This window comes from Giraffa tippelskirchi, chromosome 13, assembly GCF_054371585.1.
Source record: "Giraffa tippelskirchi isolate mGirTip1 chromosome 13, T2T-mGirTip1v1.2.pri, whole genome shotgun sequence".
NCBI lineage: Eukaryota > Metazoa > Chordata > Mammalia > Artiodactyla > Giraffidae > Giraffa > Giraffa tippelskirchi.
In genome coordinates this window covers 120340157-120359239 of record NC_137287.1, presented here as the reverse complement: position 1 = coordinate 120359239, position 19083 = coordinate 120340157, and the positions used below count along the sequence as shown (strand labels likewise).

Genomic DNA, 19083 nt, shown 5'->3' with positions numbered 1-19083 from the left:
GACGGCCGCTTGGAAAACGAGGGTCGCGGGTCTGGGGGGCGCTTGGGAGCCTTGGGCAGGGTTTATGCAAAGCTGCAGCGGGAGAGGGAGGCGGTGGCTGGGGCGATCCTTGCGAACGGCCGCCTGGAGCTCGGGCAAGACCGACTTGGACACTCCCACGCCCCCACCCCCTTCCCCTCGCCGTCGCCCGCATCGCTCCGTCTCCCTGACTTTTCTCCGCGAACAATCAGGGACTTGTGCTGGCGGCCGAGGGAGCCACGGAGCTGGCTGGCCGCGGAGCGGGCGACGTCATGGATTCCTGAGTGTGAAGTTTGCAGGAAAGCCCTTAGTTTTGGAGATGGACGGGATCCAGCGGTTTCCATGGCGCTGGATAAACAGGAGGAAACAGTGAGGGAATCCCGTTATTTTACTGCATTGAAAGCCTATAAACACGGAGCGCGGGGAAGGAAGTCGCGTTCCCTCTCGAGTAAGCCCGAGCGCCGAGCCGCGCCGACTCCGCCGCGCCGGGAGCCGGGAGCCGGGAGGCGGGAGGCGCGCAGCTCCCGGGCCGCTCGCAGGCGCCTCGGCCAGGGCAGCCCCCCGAGCATGCTTTAGAGAGGACGGCGCCCCCCTGGCTCCGGGTCTGCCCCCGCGGAGCCCTCTCAGCCCGCGCGCCGAGCCCCCGTCCCCTCCAGATGCAGAGAGAGGCTGCGCTGAGACGGGGGTACTGCCAGCCCCTCCGCGCCATGGGGTCTGTGGACCAAGGTAACTGCCCTCCGCCCTCGATTCCGGCCGCTTCCTCCTCCCGCCTCTCGGCCCTTTCCCTTCTGCTTTTCCCCCACCAGCGCTTTCGGCTCCCGGCGGAGGTCGCGGGCAGGCCCGGGGACTCCGGTTTCCCAGGGCACACAGGTAGCGTGGCCGGGAGGACAGGCCCCCCCGCCCTGGCCAAGAAGGGGGGTCGGGGGCGCCGACTTGGGACCACCTCGCGCGGGGGCAGCGAAGCGTCCCCAGGCGGGATTCCTTCCCCGGGCCAGCCTGTCAGAAGGATGGTCCCCTCCGTGGGACACCCGGAGGGATTCTCGCTACTAACCGCGGGCTGCTTAACCATTTCCGCGCTGGGCTTTGGAGAGCAGATGTCATTCAGCTGTATCATCATCATCATCATCATCATCATCATTTAGCTTTTTATTTTTCTTTTAGGAGGACAGGCTTGGTACTTCACTATCTGGTAATGGAGGCTTTACTTTTTAACAGAGCCGCAGATGCTCTGGGACATTTAAACAATTTTCTTTCCCATTTTTTTTTTTTTTTTCTGATGTGCCTAGTGGATTCAGTTCTCCGATTCCCCCTTTAAAGTGCAATGTACCATCAGTTTGTTTCGCGATCTGATTACACTCTCCTTTCCGTGCTTCTGTCTCTTTTTTTTCCCCTCCTCTTGGAGTTCGCCCCGGAATCATACTACTTAGATCTTACGGGAGGGGCTTAACCTATACGAATATGATATGAAAATGTCCCATCTGGTTTGGGATTGTGGAGGGATTTCGGCTGTACACTATCAGACCGGACTTGAAAAGTGGAAATTAGGCGATGGGATCTGTTTTTCGGAGGCCAGTCCCGCGAATAGTGGGGGGCATGGCCGAAAGGGCAGGGCTGCAAGAGTTAAATGAAATAAATATGCGTAGGAGGAGTTAGCCTCGTGTCATAAAATCAGAGTTGAATGTAGGTTTTGTGCTCTGCGTGGCTGATTAAAGTTCTGGGGGGGAAGAAATGACAATTTCAGTAAATAAACCTGAGGGGCTTTTTTTTTTTTTTTTTCGAAAACCGGAGTGGGGCCAAATGCTTTGGGTTAGGTAAATGGTGTGCTTTGCCACAGCGGACCTCAATGACATATTTTTAGCTGAGTTGCACTTTTGAAAGCAAGACCCTGCCAGCACTCTGAGCGTTTTAACTGGTACTAGTTTATCCTGTCCTCGGCTAGTGGTCAAGCCTATGACATAATGACCAAAATCATTACTAATATCGCATCACCTGTAAAAGGGGTGCTTTGAGACAGGCGACCGATATATTAAGGACGGGAATGGGTTTTCACTGCCATGCTATGTATACTGAAAGGCAGTGTTAGATGTTACGATGTGGGGGTGGGGGACAGACAAATGCCAAAATTAAGTCTATTTGGAAAAAGAGAGCTGGGAAGAGACTCCTGTCTTACAGTGCGATCTCACACGATCCTCACCTTCTGTTAAGGCTGTCACACCTCTGCTCCAGGTTTGTGAACTTGCTCCTCTCTCAAGCTTTGGAAGTGTGTGTATTTTGTGTGTGCACGTGCATTGCCTAACCTCCCCAGCCCACGCTCATGTGTACAGGGACTGTAGAACGTGCGTGCTAGTGTGTGTCCACATGTGGGAGACAGGGCACCGCATTGTTCCCGGCAAACGACTCTTGGCATGCCAAAGCAACTGGGCACACAGACTGCAATTCCAGCCTTCAGAGACAGCTGGCATGAGAGGCGCTTCGACTGTGCCCTGCAGCGGGGTCTCCTGAGGGAAACCCAAATGGCCCTTCACACTCAAACACCACCAGGAACAGAGGGGCAGATCTCAGGGTGCACGCAGGTGGGCGGGGTCATTAAATAGCAAATAGAACTATTTGCATGGTAAGAAAATACTGACCTTGCTGTGCAGTTTTGGGCCGAGGCCCTGGGAAAAGCTGAAGATCTGAAAGAGGTGTGTTCAATTTTATCTGCAGTGGGATGATGGAAACTATTTCAGGAATAAACAAACTGAGGGTGAGCTCTGCTCACTCCCAGACCAAAATTCCCTGCCTTCTGCCTGGCTTAGAATTTCTGCCTAGCTGCACTGCAGCTGTGTGATCTTGGGTGAGTGACTTAAACTCTGTGGGCCTCAGTCTCCACATCTGTAAAATGGAGCCAATAATAACGTCTCCCTTAAAGAAGGTTGTGAGAGTCAGTGAGGTAGCACACGTAAAGCATCTAAAATGCTGCCGTGCTTATAGTCAACACTGAATAAATACCCTGTTTGTGTTTAGTGTTTAGTTGCTAAGTCGTGTCCGACTCTTGCGACCCCATGTACTGTAGCCCACCAGACTCCTCTATCCATGGGATTTTCCAGGCAAGAATACTGGAGTGGATTCCTATTAAAATGCAAAACTGTAACTTATATCGATATAGAAACTGGATTTTATGGCAAAAATTCTTTGAAGAGTTGCAGTACCTTAAACTTCTCAAGAGACTTTGTAACTTCTTGGAGCTTCACAGTGACACAGATTGGGCTGGGATTATGGCTTGCCAAGCTTCCATTTCCTCGTCTGTAAAAGGGAATAATGACAGTGATGACCTCACAGGGGTGTCATGAGCATCGTATGAAATCATACATATAAAACACTTACCTCTGTGTTTAACATGTACTTAACACACACTGGATGTTATTATTTTCTGACAGTTGGGGACAATGAGAACCAGCTTTGCCCAGGATCACAAAGTAAGTTTGTAGCACAAAGCCCGGCCCACGGCAGGGGCTCTGTTGCCTCCCACGGGAGTGAGAGAGTGTTAGGAGCAGTGACTGGGAGCGGCAGGGCTGCGAGCTTGACACGCGTGGAGTCTTTCACTGTCAGGGCCACTGTGCACCATAAGTGCTGGAGCAGGGAGGGAAGCGTAGAGAGGGGCGGGAACCAGCCAGTGCTACCCAGCAGGGACGCGGTGGAGGCTAGGACTCAGACCCAGGCTCTTGGCCACGTGCTCTGCCGTCTCTGGAACTTACTACTGTTATTATCACTTGGTATCACAGCGTTTGACGGATGAGGAAACTGCGGCAGGCCAGACCCTAGTCCTGGCCTCTTTTGCCAACATTACGTTGGTCCTTGCCATGTCCCGGAAGAGAAAGAAGTGTGGGGGCGGAGTGGAAGGGACAAGCATCCTTATTGGAGATGGGGAAACCGAGGCAGCCTCTGATTTGTCCCGAGTGGAGGGTGAGTCAGGAAGCGTGCCTCGCCTTGCCTCAGGAGCACCGTCTTCCCACTTCCACTAGAGGAATAGAAGTCGCAGAAGGCAGGGGGCAGTAAAGCCAGCACTGCTTTCTTCCCACACAGAACCCAGACCCGCTCCGAGAGCCCCTCCTCCTGGCTGAGCCCCTCCTCCAGGAAGACCTCTGGGCTTTGCCTTTTCTTCCCAGAAGTTCAGAGAGAAGCACTCATTTTCCCAGATGCTCCTGCCTTTATTAAGAACTTTTCTTAAGTCAGCTGAGGACAGGGCCAGGTCGTCTGTTTCTGTGACTCTCTGGTGGATCCCAGGTTTGTATATCCAAGTCGTCAACAGCTTAGGATCTGAGTGAGAGGTTCAAACCTTGGCTCTGCCACTTGCTGGCTACCTGACCTGGGGCAAGTGATTCACTCTCCCGTGCCTCAGTTTCCCCACATTTAGAAAAGTGCTAGTAATGTTGTCTGGAGTATTGGTTACTGTATGTAGCAAATGAGTATCAGTCAATCAGAATGGGAGGAGCAGTGTCCCAGAAGACTCCCCTGCTGGACCAGACTTTAAGCCTTCATTTGCTGATTTGTAGGCAGGGTCTAAGATAGTGAAGGACAGGGGAGGCAGGCCTGCTTCCTCCCCTGGGGAGGGGTTGCAAAGAGCCGGACATGACTTAAGACTGAACAACAACAATAAGGGAGGGTCTCAGGTTTCCCTGGTGGCTCAGCAGTAAAGAATCCGCCTGCCAATGCAGGAGATGCGGGTTCAGTTCCTGGGTTGGGAAGATCTCTTGGAGAAGGAAATGGCAACCTATTCCAGCATGCTTGCCTAGAATAGCCCATGGACAGAGGAGCCTGGTGGGCTACCGTCCATGGGGTTGCAAAAAGAGTCGGACACGACTTAGCGGCTAAACAAAAACAATAACAGGGAGGGCCTCAAGGCAGCAGAGTCCCTTGGAGGGAAAAGACAGACATCGTTTTTACCAATCTACAGAGAGTTTCAGTCTTTCATTAAGCAGCATGAACCTCAAACTACTCAGTTAATAAGTGCTGCTAATATTATTGTATAATTCGTTAATTCAATATTTATACACCCCAAATCCAGCTTAAAAAAAACAATAGTTGCTGAGTGCTTCCCACACATTCTCACTGGCTAGCTCTCACTATACACACGTGTGACTGAGTATTTTGGCTCTTACCTAGAGGAAGCGCGGCAGGTTACTCTATTTGTTCCTTCACTAGATGAAGAATTCAAGACTCTGACCGCCCAGACTGGATGGGGGCCCTCCTGTGCGCCCCCCCAGGCCCCCACCCTGCCCTCTCCTATCCTATGCTCCTCACACTGATGGCCGTTGTCCATGCCATGTCCGCGTCCTCCTCCAGAACTGAACGCCAGGAACCAGAAACCACAGCTGTCTTATTCACTCCGGGGGCCCCAGTGCCTGGAACATGCCTGATACTCAGTAGGTTTTCAGGACTTCTTTTGTTCAGTGGATGCAGGAATGAATGAATGATACACAATAGGGGTGCTTGACCTGTTCGGGCCACAGAATTAAGACTTAAACTCCGAAGCACCGCGCCGTCCTTCTGGCTCACTCATTCCGCCTATTTTTGACATGACGGTGGTTTTGACTTGTGCGTTTTCCCACCAAGCACTGGTGACCTAAGCAGGCTTCCTTGTGGGTCATCCAACAGGCCCACGCTTTCGTGTTGTTGTCTGGAATGAGTCAGTTCCCAACAACAACAACAACGGCAACGACCGAGACAGCCGCCACCGCTTCCCGAGCGCCCCGTATCTGCCAGGCACTGACCCAGGGCTTTTCCACGGGCCACCGCCTTGACCCCCAACCAGCCCTGTCTTGCACAGGGAGGGGTGCCTGCTGCGCCCGGGTCACAAGGCAAAGCTCGGAGGCAATCCCCTTCTACCACATTGGTCCCCGTTAGGCTGAACAGTCATCGCGAGGAGGGCCTCTGTTTTCCCCACCAGACTGTATGTATTGTAGGGCCGAGCACGTAACAGGTATTATCTTAGCGGATTCTCCCAAAATAACCTGACCAGTTGCAATGGAGTACGATCCTCCCATTTCAAGAAGAGGAAACCAAGACGGGGCCTGGTCAAGGCATTTAGAGGGCAGCGCTGATGCTGAAAGCTCGCTTTTAAGGGTTGCCCGGTCCGACCTCCGTGGCTTCCTGCAGCAGGATCGCCCAGCCAGTCCGTGAGCTGGGCGGGCTTGCAGTGGGGCGCTCTCCTGCCTTCCACCTGGCCTCTCTGGGCCACTGACGAGCTTCTGGCAGCCCCATCCCTTCCCTCTCCAGCTGGGACCTGCCAGTAGGGACCCATTTCCTCAAAGCCGCTCTCACTGGCCAAGTCTCCGCCTCGCACTTCTTTGCCCTGAGCCTCCAGGGTGCCCATGTCCGGCTGCCCACTCGCTCCTTGGCATCCTCTAGTCCTTCCCTCTGCCTTGGCCTGAGCCAGTCTTTCCACCCCGGGGTCCCTGCTCCCTTTGTTTTTTTCACCTTTTTCTTCAAGGCTTAACTCATTCTCATCTCCTCTCAGGAGCCCCCTTGGCCATTTAATTCATTTTCATCATTTCGAGCATCTCCGATGTACCAGTTCCCCTTCAACAGGCTGGGGATAAAGTGAACAAGAGCGAGGGTGTTTGTCCTCACGGGGCAAACCTCAGGGGAGCCACCCAGGAACGTCCAAGATAAATGCGGAACGGTGTTAAGGGCCAGAGACCATAATAGGAATGCAGAGCTGCGAAGGACTCGGTTCATACGTGTGTGGGGGGCGTGGGTGTTTGAGTTTCCTGTGGCTCCATCACAAGTTACCGCAACCGGGTGGCTTGAAACAACCGAGATCTATTCTCTCACAGTTTCAGCGACTGAACGTGTGAAATCAAGGTGTCAGGGCTGTGTTCTCGCTGGAGGCTCTGGGGCACGACCCCTCCCCGTCTCTTTTCGCTCCGGTGGTCCCGGCTGTCCTCGGGGCTCCTTGGCTCCTAGCTGCACGCCTCCACTCTCCGTCTGTGTGTTGACAGGGCCTTCTCCCTGTGTGTCTGTGTGTGCTTGCCTCTTCTTATAAGGATGCCAGTCGTTGGATTTGAACCCTTAGCTCTGAGGACCTCATCTGGACTTGATCACATCTGTGAAGCCCCTCTTGCCAAATAAGATCACTGCCACCGGTTCTTGCGGTTAGGACTTGAGCGTATTTGGGGAGAGGATGTAATGCAGCACACACTCGTGGGGATAATTCACACTCGTGGGTCCCTTCCTCTCTAAAGATGTCTTATCTATTGACCTCTGAACGGTGAGGGGTCTGTCTCTACAGCATCTCAGGCGGAAGGAACTGTGAGCCCCAAGGCCGGGAGGAGAGAGCTGTGCTTGGGATCTTCAAGGAGCAGCCAGACCAGTGTGGCTGAAACAGAAAGGGAGGGAGGGGAAGTGCGATATGAACAGAAAGGTGGAGGAAGCAGGCCGGGGCGGGACCCAGCAGGATTTTGCGAGCAGTTTGAAGTAATGGGGGTGCCCTGGGGAAATCAGAAGTAGCTGAGGGTGTGAGTTGCTGAGTCTTTTCAGACAGTCACACTGACCATTAAGTGGGAAACCTCTCCCAGGTAACAGTGGATGCTTAGAATACAGGTGGGAGGCGACTGCAGTGGCTTGGGCGGGGATGACAGGGGCTCGGACCAGTGTGGGGAGCAGGCAGTGGGGAGGAGCTGGTGTTCCCCTGTCTGTAGAGAGTTCTCCTTTTTGGTTCCCAAACTGTGTTCCCTTGAGCCCTGGGGCTGCGCAGGGGTGGTCCCTATCTTTGGCATTCAAGGGCACTTGCCATTAATTTTGTGAATAATATGGACCACTTCCAGTGGATCTTCCTCTCTCCCAGCCTGGATTCCCCACCGCAGCTCCTCTTTCTCTCTCTGCTATCACCGGGAGTCAGAAGGCTTCTCTCAGCATTTCATCTTGGTCCAACAACGTCCCTTAGCGCATCCACCCTGAGCTAATAACCCAGGAACAGTGTGACTCAGTAATGAGTATCAGACTACTGTGGGACAAAACCACTTCATGTGGTTCAGCATGTGTGACTTCAAAAGTAACATCACAACCTGCTCCATGAACAGTGGGGGTGACGGTAATCTTTATACATGGCGGATGCTTGGAGGCTTGCAGATCAGCTCTGTGCTGCTCTCCGCGTACACACAGTGATCAGTTCCTGTTAGCTGCCATTTTCACTATTCTTTTAGTGTTTCAAAGTCAAGTTGTTCATTTTCTTCAGCCTACTAACCTACAAGGGCTTCCCTGGTGGGTCAGTGGTAAAGAATTTGCCTGCCAGTGCCGGAGACTGGGGTTGGATCCTTGGATCGGGAAGATCCTCTGGAGAAGGAAATGGCAACTCACTCTGGTATTCTTGCCTGGGGAATCCTATGGGCAGAGGAGCCTGTGGGGCTAGAGTCCATGCAGTCGCAGAGTTAGACATGACTTAGCAACTAAACAACAACCACGAACCTACAAGAGTTCTTCCTGATTGGGATAAATCGACTTTCTTCTAAGTCTTTGGGGTCTCTTCTGGATGACCTAGTTCAGTCACTCAACCAGTGAGTTCAGAGGGGTTTGTGGAGGACCTGCTATTACAAGGCATGAGCTAGGTGGTATGGAGAAATCCAAGATATATAAGATGTACTAATTTACATTTGAAAGTCAGATAATTTTTTTTGTAAAGTCACATAGAGACACAATCATGTGTGAAACCATTTACATGCAAAGGAACTAAAATTTCGATGAAGTCTACTGATTGTGTTGATAGAGGAATTTAAGAGAGAGAGGGCAAGAGCGGAGGCCATGTGCTTTTTTGGGAGGGGGCAGGTGGGAGATGCTCTGGGGTGTGGTTGTGCTGGAGGGAGGCTGGTGGCTTCGAGATCCCTGAGGTCAGCTTGCTTGTCCGCATCCCTCTCTGACTTCATAGATTATGAACTCGACGCAGATGCTTGAGTCTGCAAGACTAGGGCGGGAGAGAAGATGGAGATCAGAGCCCCGATCCTGGGGGTGCAGTCATCTGGGGAGACAGCCGGGTGACAGAGGCTGATGGTGGACAGAGGGAAATGGCAGACGGTGAAGAAATAGTTCTGGGGTTGGGCAAAGAGTAACCAATGCTCCATCCCCTAGCTAACCAGCCCTCTGCTGCCTGCCATTAAGGCTCTGATTCAGTGGAAGGCGAAGCTCCCCTGGCAGAGGGATGGTGACACCTCCTGCTTAATTAAAGGCAAGAACAATAGTTTAAGGGCTAGGTGAGTGTGCTGACCGTGCTCTCCTGTGAAATGTCAGTTCCAGAAGGTGGAAGGGAATGTGCCACGGAAGCAAGGCATGAAGAGGACAGACAAAGCCGGGACAAAGTAGGTGAGCAGGGACTTGGGGGAAGGAGTCGAGGGCCTGGAGACCAGGGTCTGGCACTCACATGCCCACAGGGGTGGACGGGGCAGCGGGTGTGGCGGTGATGGCCTGAGAGCAATAGAATCACCTGGAAGAGGCGGCTTGTACTCAGCCCCGGGTGACGGGGCCACCTGGGAATACAGGTCCGATGTGGCCCGGTCTTCCCATTTTGGGGAGCCGTCGGACACTTGAAGTTTTAAATGAAACCTCTCAATTAAAAAAAAAAGTTTAGATTAAAAAAAATTACGGGGTAGGCCAAACATAATATGCCTGCAGGATGGGTTTGGCTAAGCTACTGCAGACCTGTGACCACTGCTGCTGTGCGGGGGGTGTCTCCTTACAGCCTACACCTTGATTTGGGTTCCGGCTTTTGGTAGATCCCTGTTTTCCTGGAGCTTTAACCCTCTCTGCCTGCCTGGTAGTAGTGGGGGGGCGGGGGGTGGAGGGCACCGGTTTCAACAAACTGCCTTCAGCTGCAACCATCTCCTGGAAATTACCTTTCTTACAGCAGAGAAGTCCCGTCCAGGCTTTAAAAGATGATGCTGATCGTAGATTGGAGTGAAAGTCAAGTTTGAAACTGTCTTGTGGTTCCCCTAAATCATGAGGAGCTCATTCCTGAAAACTGGCTTTAGGGGGAGGCAACACAGAAGGGGACGCCAGAATACTCAGTGGTCGAAATATTTTAGAAATCGAAATCCATGCAAAGGGACTTTGTGGTTACGAATCTGCCTTCCACTGCAGGGGGCGTGGGTTTGATCCCTGGTCGGGGAACTAAGATTCCCACATGCTGCAGGGCAAAATAATAAGTAAATAAACAAAAAAAACTGATGCAAAAGTCTACGATGAACCGAAAATAGAAAAAAAATTAAATAAAGACAAGATCTGTATTACTTATTTTTCCTTTTACCTCAGGGTCTAGTATGGGTCCACACAGCACTGATACTGATCCTGTCTTTATTCCAAGTGTAATGGTTTGCTTAACATAGATTTTCTTTGTATTTATTTTTATTTTAAAAACATGTTTTATGAAAACATAATGTATCTGATTATTGAGGTTTTTGGCACCCCCTTGAATTTTGCCTTACTTGCCTCACCCTGGTTCCAGTCCTGGAGGAGTCAAATGCATCCATTTGTAAATTAAAATATTAGCATCTAGGGTGATAATCCCCAGATGTACTTAAATTGAGGGGAAGTCCTTTCTGGAATCTGGGAAGGAGAGTTCCTAGTTCTTGGATTAAACACATTTCAGTGCCTACATTTTATAGTTAGGCTTTTATTATGGTGGGGTTGTTGGGATGGTGGGGTTTGGGCTGAGAACCTGTGACTTAGTTGTTACGTGCTGCCATCAGGGCTGGCTATGTAGTTGGCAGGGCCCAGCATAAAAGAAAATTCTCAGCCCTTGGTTCAAATATTACTAAGAATTTTAAGATGGTGATGGCAGAGTGTTAGACCTTGTGTGTGGTCCTTTGGGTGCAGGGCCCTGTGTGATAGCACAGGTTGAACCCATGAGAATGACCTTGGCTGCTACTCAGGTTAGCATTAAATCCTCTTTGACTATCAGCTGGAATGGGGCCTCAGGTATTAGCTAATTTACTGCCCCCATTTTATAGATAGAAGAACTGAGGCACAGAAAGGCCAGTTGACTTGCTTAAAAGTCGCAGAGTGATTCAGAGGAAGCTCTCGGATTGGATCCTGGGCCCCAGTTCTGTGATCTTCCTGATGGTACCACAGGGTCACCCCAACCTTGGCCAGACAATGATGTCTTCATGTCTGTGGGTGCCGTTGACCTCCAGGAAGTCCAGCTTGGAAAAGGAGGCAGCGAATGGATTCAAATCCATCAGTTTTGTTATAATGACCCCAAGAATCTATTTCCTATACCAGAGCATATTTTTTTACAAGTCATTTTTTTTTTCTTTTCCTTTTGAAAAAGAAAAAAAGCATGTACAGGCAGAATTTCCCTGAAGCCACTGAGTCAGATGAAATGTTATTTACATAAAAATGATTACAGGTGTCATAACCATGCTAGAGGCTGGGCCACCAGTTGTGCAAAACACCAGATTTCCGGACATCCCTGACGAGTCCTGTTGAACTGAGGCAACCAGGGACTCAGGTTCGCCTCTTGGTGCCGCTTCGTGTTCTGAGTGATCTGTCAGTGTGAGCTCTGTTGGGCACTGTTCTTTCGTTGAGTCCTTCAGCTCCTTTTTAGTGAGAGCCCACTGTGCCCTGGGAACGCTTCCAGGATCTGGGGCTACAGCTGGACTTGCCAGATTAAAATACAGAATGCCCAGTGAACTTTGAATTTCATGCAAATGATGAATACTTTTTTTAGTTTCAATATGTCCCATATGATGTTGGGGCACATACTTGAGCTAAAAAGCGTAAGCGTTCATTGTTTGTCCAAAATTCAAGTTTAACTGGGTGTCCTGGGTTTTTGTTCACTGCATCTGACAACCCTAGAGATGCCAGTCAATAAAACAAACATTCTTGGTCTTGTGGGGCTTGCAGTCAATTGAGAAGAGGCAGGAAAAGATGAGCAAATGTACTTATGAATAAATACACTGCCAAGATAAGGGCTTTGAGGAACATAAAGCAGGGTCAGGAGACGGAGGAGACCAGGGGGTGCTATTTTGATTGGGATGATTGTGGAAGTTCTCTCTGAGGAGCTGACATTTGAGCTGAGGAATGAATGAAGCAAGGAAGTGACATTTATCAGTGGGAAGAGTTGGTGCAAAGGCCCCAGGGTAGGGCCATGCTTGGCATTTTCGAGGAACAGCTGGACGATTGAGGACAGGGTGGCAGAAGAAAGTCAGAGAAGGGAACAGGGCCGGAGATGATGCCTAAAGGGAGCTGGCGTGGGGCAGCTTATCTAGGACCTTGCAGGTCAAGGTGCTTGTGTTTAATTCCGTGACGACTATAGGAGCCTCCTCCCTTGTCTTGTTACTTCCATGTTGGCCCTTACAAGGATCCCTTTCAAAATATCCCTTTGGTTGCTCCATGTAAGGGCCAGTGTGGAAGTAACACAGGGAAGATAGTCATCAGGGTGAGAGATGACGTGCGCTAGGGTTGCCGGGGTCGGAGGCGGAACAGTGAAGCTGGTGAAACACGATGGGATTTGGGGTTTTTTGGTTTGGTGAGGGTTTGCCTGTGGGTGTGAGCAGAGAGAAATAAAGGACTTACTCGTTGGTTTTCGGTGGGAGAACGTGACGAATGGGAGGGTGATCTGGCCAGGAACTGTGCGAGAGGAGCAGTTTCGGACGATGATGGGGTTGGTTTGGACAAGTGTGCTCCAAGGCGCCTGCTGGGTGCCCAGATGCAGCTGTTGCGTGGATGGTGGGACAGGTCCGCGGCTTAGTTGCTCTGTCGTGTCCAGCTCTTTGCGATCCTTTGGACTGTAGCCCACCAAGTTCCTCTGTCCATGGGATTTCCCAGGCAAGAATACTGGAGTGGGTTACCATTGCCTTTCCAGGGGGTCTTCCTGACCCAGGGATCAAACCCATATCTTGCATTGCAGGAGGATTCTTTACCTGCTGAGCCATCAGGGAAGCCCCGGGAGAGGTGGAGACTGAGGCTAACAATAAGCTTCATACCAGAACGGGGAAAAGAAGGCAGAGCTATGTGTGGGGTGGGGAGGGGGGTGGTCCTTCCAGGGCCGACTTGAAGGGCCTCAGCGCTCAGAGTCACCTGGGATGGGGTAGGGTGGGTGGGAGGGATGGTGTACTCTGAGTATTTGTATTCACGTGCAATCAGATTATGCTGCCTTTTAAGAGGCAGCCAGGAAGAGGGAAAGAGATAACTCAAGGATGGACTAGAGGGTGAGAGCACGCATGCCTTTGTGTGTTTCCACTGTTTCCTGTCCTCACCACGGTCCACACTCCCATTTTCTCTTGCCTGAATGGCTGCATGAACCTCCTAATTGGTCTTCCTGCTGTAAACCTCACCACCTGCAGTTTCTTCTCCACCCAGAACCCAGAGCATCCGCTTAAAACCCCAAATATGATCTTGTCATGTACCTGCCTAAATACACTTCAGTCATTCCTCACTGGTCTTAGGTCCAAAATTCTCCACGAAGGCCCCACTAACTCCTCAGCCTTACCTCACACCATCTTCTTGCCTGTCCCCAAGCACCTGCTACTCCAGTCTTTTCTCAGTTCCTCCAATACTTCCTACCTCTTCCTGCCTCGGGGCCTTTGCACATACTTTCCCAGCTGGCTGTTAGTTCTTCCCCTCACTCTTCTCTGGCTACCTTGTGCTCAGCCTTCTGTTCTCAGCTTAAGTATCACCTCCCCAAAGAAGCCTCTCCTGAATTCTGTGTTGACGTTATTGTTGTAAACTCTGTGGCATCTTCCTCTTTCCTTGCATGGCACTTGTCTCAGTTTGCAATTATACATTAGAGTCAATGCGTTTGAATGGAGCTGAAATCCTGGGCCAGGATCAGACATGTGCTAGGATTTTCAGACCCTCAGTGGCCTCACTAGCCTCCCATTGCACTTTTGTTGGGGAGCCTGGAGAAAAGCTCAAAGGCCAGGGCCTCCACAAGGTCAGCGGCGGGGCAGAGGGCAGGTTGCATTGTCGAGGCCTCCAGCTGCTCCCCCCCTCCCCCGGAGTGGCCTCTGAATGCATAAAGGTCACGCATTCTGCTCCTTGCTTCTAACAGCACAAATTATTTATTTTGGAAATGAAAATATGCCATCCCCCAACCCAAGGCCCAACCTTCAAAGTGGCCTTTAGAGAAGAAAACTCGCTCACTTCCCAGTGCTCTAGCAGAAACTCTGTTATGGGTCAGGACCTAGTCTGAACCCCTTCCCTTAAAGAGCTCTGATTTGGTGCAGATTCCAGATTCTAGAAACTTAAAAAATATTTCCACTGTTCAGAGGAACAGCTGAGGCAATTAGAGTATTATTTGCCATGTCCTGAGCCATTCTCACAAGGCAGTTTATCAAATGGAAGGTGATTTTACTTTTACTATCTCATCTTATTACTGGGTATCTCAAGAGGATGTCAGCTGGGGGTAAGATTTTAGATTCTTGCCCAAACAATGGAGTGGCCAGATTAAGTCTTAGAGAGGAGGGTCCTTAAAGACAAATATAAGGATCTTATATACACAAGGACAGTCGGACTCTTATCCATCCGTCCATTCACCCATCCATTCATCATCCATCCATCCATTCACTCTTCCACCCACACATCCATCCATCATCATCCATCCATCCATCCATCCACCCACTCTGCCATTTCATACATCCATCCATCCATCTGTCATCCAAACATCCACTCATCCATCCATTCATTTATCTATCTGCATATCCACACACCCATTGTACATAAAGCTGTGACTGAATCAATCATGACCCCTGCCCAAGTGGATCTCATAGGCTAATGGAGATAAACTTCTCTGACTGGCCAAGTCTGAGTCATTTGTACACTTCTTTGCCAGGGTAGTATGGGACAACTGGGTAGATAATTTTACCAAAATTGCATCATCAAGAGTAGTTTCTCAAAGGAACACACTGGGGTGTTGTTATCAGAAGAAGGGGGGAATGATGCCAGGTGGGCAGAATCAACAGATGTCCACTAGATTAGAGGCATTTAATCATCATGGCTGGACGGATGACAAGGGACAAGTGACGATGACACTAGCCTCTCCTTGACTGTAGCACAAGGACGGGTTGGCTCCTTTGATTTTCCCTGGCCAAATTTCAGGGCTTGGATTTTGAGTCCTGTCACAGGGACCAAAGAGCATCCATATATTTCTGGATCATTATGTTGTGGAGTTGCTCAGTCGTGGCCAACTCTTTTGCAACCCCATGGCTGTAGTCAGCCAGGCTCCTCTGTCCATGAGATTCTCCAGGCAAGGATACTGGAGTGGGTTGCCATTTCCTTCTCCAGGGGATCTTCCCCACCCAGGGATCGAACCCGTGTCTCCTGAATTGGCAGTAGTCCTAGCCTGGGTCATCTCCCCTCCTCCACCTAAATTCATCAGCCACCCCTAGGATGCTTGCTGGACACACCTGGTATGTGTATATTTATGTCTAAGAAACAAAGAAGAGGATTTTTTTTTTTTTTTTTATGTTCTGACAACCAGAAAGAGCTTCCCAAGACTGAAAAATGCTTGAGTCGTGATCAAGGCCCAGGATCCTGGAATGGAGTTTGTGTCTAAACCAGTGATTCTTACCCCAGGCCACATTGGAAGCATCTGGGGAGATTTTACAAAGTACTGATGCCCGAGTCTCAAACATTCTGATTGTAACTGGCCCCTCCTGGGGCCCAGCCTCATGAATTTTTTTTAACAGCTCTCCAGGTGAGGCTAATGTGTAACTTGGGTTAAGAGTCACTGGTCTAAGTGCGATTTGGAAAACCCTATTCATTGCCGTATCTCTTTAATAACAGGATATAAATATGATGAGGGTAGTAGAGACCTGGTCCTGCCAATGGCTGCACCCCCAGGATCTGCAGTAGTGCCTGGTACCTAGCAGGTGCCCAATAAAGGAATGGGGAATGAATAATGATTGACAGCTTCACACAAATCCCTTACTGGAACCGAGATCGCTACCCCTGAAAGAGGGCATCTTCTCCATCCCTCTGGCATGTGGGGAAGGATCCGAGTCAGTCCCCGTTTCAGGTCAAGCTGTGGCTCTCAGGGAACCCCTGAACCTCTCCCACCTCCTTTTCTGATCCAGTAATTCTCAACCCTGGCCGCCCTTTAGAGTTATCTGAGGTCATTTAAAAAAAACACCTTCAGTGGGTTTGGATTGGAACCTGGGAACAGGCATTTTTAAAAAGTGTCTCAGGTGATGCCAATGTCCTGTAAAGGTGGAGGCCACTGGTCTCATCTCCTCTACCTCTGTGAGTCTGTTTTCTGACTTGAGCTAACTTGGTGCAAGACCCCTGGAAGTGTTTTATGGAGGGGGTGCTGGGCGTCGGTTCTTATGCCTTGTTCCCTAAGTGTACCTGTTCGTAGCATTCACCTTGGATGCTTGCTTAAAAATACACATCTCCGAGCCTCTGCTCCAGACTTATGGACCCAAGCTCCAGTGCGGGGCCTGGGAATCTGCGTTTTGATCAAGCATCCAGGTGCACTCGTCCCCAGCCACCCTTTCCACCTGCGCTGCCCTCTGACCTGGTCTGCCACATTGAGCTGCTTCTGGCTCTTTGTTTTGGTTCTCACCTCCGAAGCACTCTTCCTCCAGGTCTGCCCAGCAGTCAGGTCGTCCAAATGCCATCTTGCCAGAGAGGCCTCCCCTGCCCCCGGACCGCTGAGGGGACCAAAGCCGCCCCAGCCTTTCCCCTACGTCTCTGGTGAGCACTCTGCTGACAGCTCAGGGGGATGCTCTTTGTTCTGGAGTTTATCTCGGTCCTGAGTCTTCCCCCACCAGGACCTAAATGTCCCCGGGCGAGAGTGTCTGGTGCCTACTGGTCCCTGGAGATGTCAGGTGGCCAAGAGGTGCAGATGGAAAGGGAGGTAGGACTTGCGCTTTTCCAGTATCTGGGATACTTTGCCAAGTCCTGGGTGTGACTGATGGAGGTGAAAATCGAGCCACAGCTGCGGGCTCACAGAGGCGCAGGTCTGCAAGAGAAGGGAGTGGGTGCACCCCGCGCCCCCCGCCCCACCCCCGCTTGTTGGTATCAGCCGGTCACCCAGGGCAAAAAGACAAGTGGCTTTCTCATCCGGATCCTGGAGCCGGCAGGGGCGCAGCGCTTACCGGGGAGGGCGGGAGCGGCGGCCGGCCGCGCCCGAGCGCCTGGCCGGTGGCTACCCGCGGCGCCGGGCTGTGCGGCCAGGACCGGGGGCGGCCTGCTTCCTCCCGGCCGTCTCCGCCCTCCCCGGTCCCGGGGTGGCGGCCCGGCCCGGCCCCGCCCCGCCGGCCGGGCCGCTCTGTCCCCGCCTCCCCTCCCCGGGCTGCAACAGGTGCCTCCGGAGCAGGAAGCGCGCGCCGCCGCCGCCGCTCAGCTCCCCCGGGCGCGCCATCCCCGGACCCCGCGTGTGTCCCCACGAGGACAGTGACCCCGCCGCTCCGCCCGCCTCTCCGCCCCGCTTCCTGCTCCCTTCGCCCTCCCCGGCGAGGGGTCCGGGAGGCCACCGAGCCGCCTCCGCCCCCGGCCCGCCGCCCTCCCGCCGCCTCGTGCGCCATGGACGCCCCGGAGCAGCAGCCCGACCCCGACGGCGGGGACGCCCCGGGCCACGAGCCTGGAGGCAGCCCCCAGGACGAGTTAGACTTCTCCATCCTGTTCGATTATGACTATTTGAATCCCATCGAAGGTCGGTGGAGGCTCGCCCCGGCCTGGCCCCCGAGCCCGGGCTGGGGCTGGGGCCTGGGCAGTGGCCACGGGTGGGGCCCCTTGCCCCACGCGTCACGTTTCCTGGGGAGCCTGGAGTTGGGGGGGGGAGGCTGCCTCTCCCCAGGTGAGAGGGAGGGCGGGAGACGTCGGAGACTGCAGCCACCTTTAGAGGGCAGTAGGCTCTCTGCCTGGTGGGGCGTCAGTCTCCACTTACTTCTCCCTGAGGGTCACTGGTGGTGAAGCAAAAGGGAGCAGGGGTCTCAGCTGGTCTCTTGCCCGCTGCTGGTCATTCATCAGTGGGCGGTGGAAGCTATGGGTTTTGCCTTCGGAGGGAGGAGGTGAGGAAGCCAAAGAATGGAGTTTTTCGGCAGGCAGTCCGGGAATGGTGCAAAAAGAGGGCTGGTGAAGCGGATCCGCCCACCTCCGAGCCCCACCGTGTGCGAGCCGTTGTTGGGGACTTTGCGTTGACTCTAAGGAAGAGGTTGTCTGTATCTAATGCTAGAGAGTGGTTCGCCCTCATCTTAGGCGGCTGGGCCATTTCCTCCCTGAGTTCTGCCGCTGCCGTTTGCACATCACCTCACATGCTTCAGTCTGAGCTTTATTAAGTGGGCCTCCCCGCCCCACAGGCATTCAGACCGTGGGGGGTTGGAGGGTGCCCGCCCGTGGTTTCAGGAAGGTGCAGGCTTATTCCTGCCTCAGCGACCTGTCAGTCCATATCTGCAAGTGTTCTCTGCGCTGGGGACTGGGGATTTCCCCAGGCTGGGCCGTCATTTCACGTGCTTAACAGGAGCCTTGGTCAGAGGAGGCGGTCGCACACCCAGCCGCACTGTATTTTTCTGGCTAGCAGGTTGTCTGGGGGAAAAAACAGAAAAAGCCAACCAGGCTTCCTGCTTTTGACAGCCTAGCTCAGCCACTGCTTGCTGAAGCCTTGGGGGCAGGCCTGTTGGCGACTTCCAGATGCACTTGGGCTTGGCTGCATCGGGGCAGCAGGAAGGAGTTGTGCTGGCTGGTGTGTGTAGGAGGCCCTTTCCGGACTCTCCCGGGTTTGCTGTTTCCCAGAGATGCTGTGTGAGGCAGAGAAGTTTTAACTTTCCCTCCGCAGCGTCTTCAGGTGAAACTCCTTAGGTGAAGGGCTTGCTCTGGCTTCAGAGATGCCCTTCACTCGGATACCAAGTGAAGATGGTAGTTAGTAATTATTCTCTATTTTGGCTGGAGATGGAAATAATTAGCCAGCCAAAGGGACGAGTCTTCTTGAGTTGCAATCTGGAAGCCATCCTTTGCTTTAAAAAGATACAATTAAGAATCTGCAAACGATCCCTCTAGCATCAGTGGTCTTGCTCTTCGTTAAGATTAAAGTCATGTTTGGAGGGAATACTTACATCCCTCCCAGATTTACAATCAACGGATTTTTTTTTTTTT

At 52.2% G+C, this 19083-nt stretch overlaps 1 protein-coding gene across 6 annotated transcripts in view; it reads left to right on the top strand.

Moving 5' to 3' along the window:
- The first annotated feature begins 420 nt into the window (after window positions 1–420).
- NFATC2 (nuclear factor of activated T cells 2) overlaps window positions 421–19083 on the top strand; it is a 154634-nt gene continuing 135971 nt past the window's right edge. For 4 of the 6 annotated variants that reach the window (XM_081560328.1, XM_081560332.1, XM_081560326.1 and 1 more), the window contains exon 1: window positions 17287–17644. Coding sequence is in view for 2 of the 6 variants with exons in the window: in XM_081560326.1 (XP_081416452.1) it covers window positions 17515–17644 (130 nt within the window). In the remaining 4 variants the exon portion in view is untranslated. Of the gene's footprint in view, window positions 745–17286; window positions 17645–19083 lie in introns of those variants that run through there. The other 2 variants (XM_081560329.1, XM_081560331.1) reach the window with 1 other exon arrangement.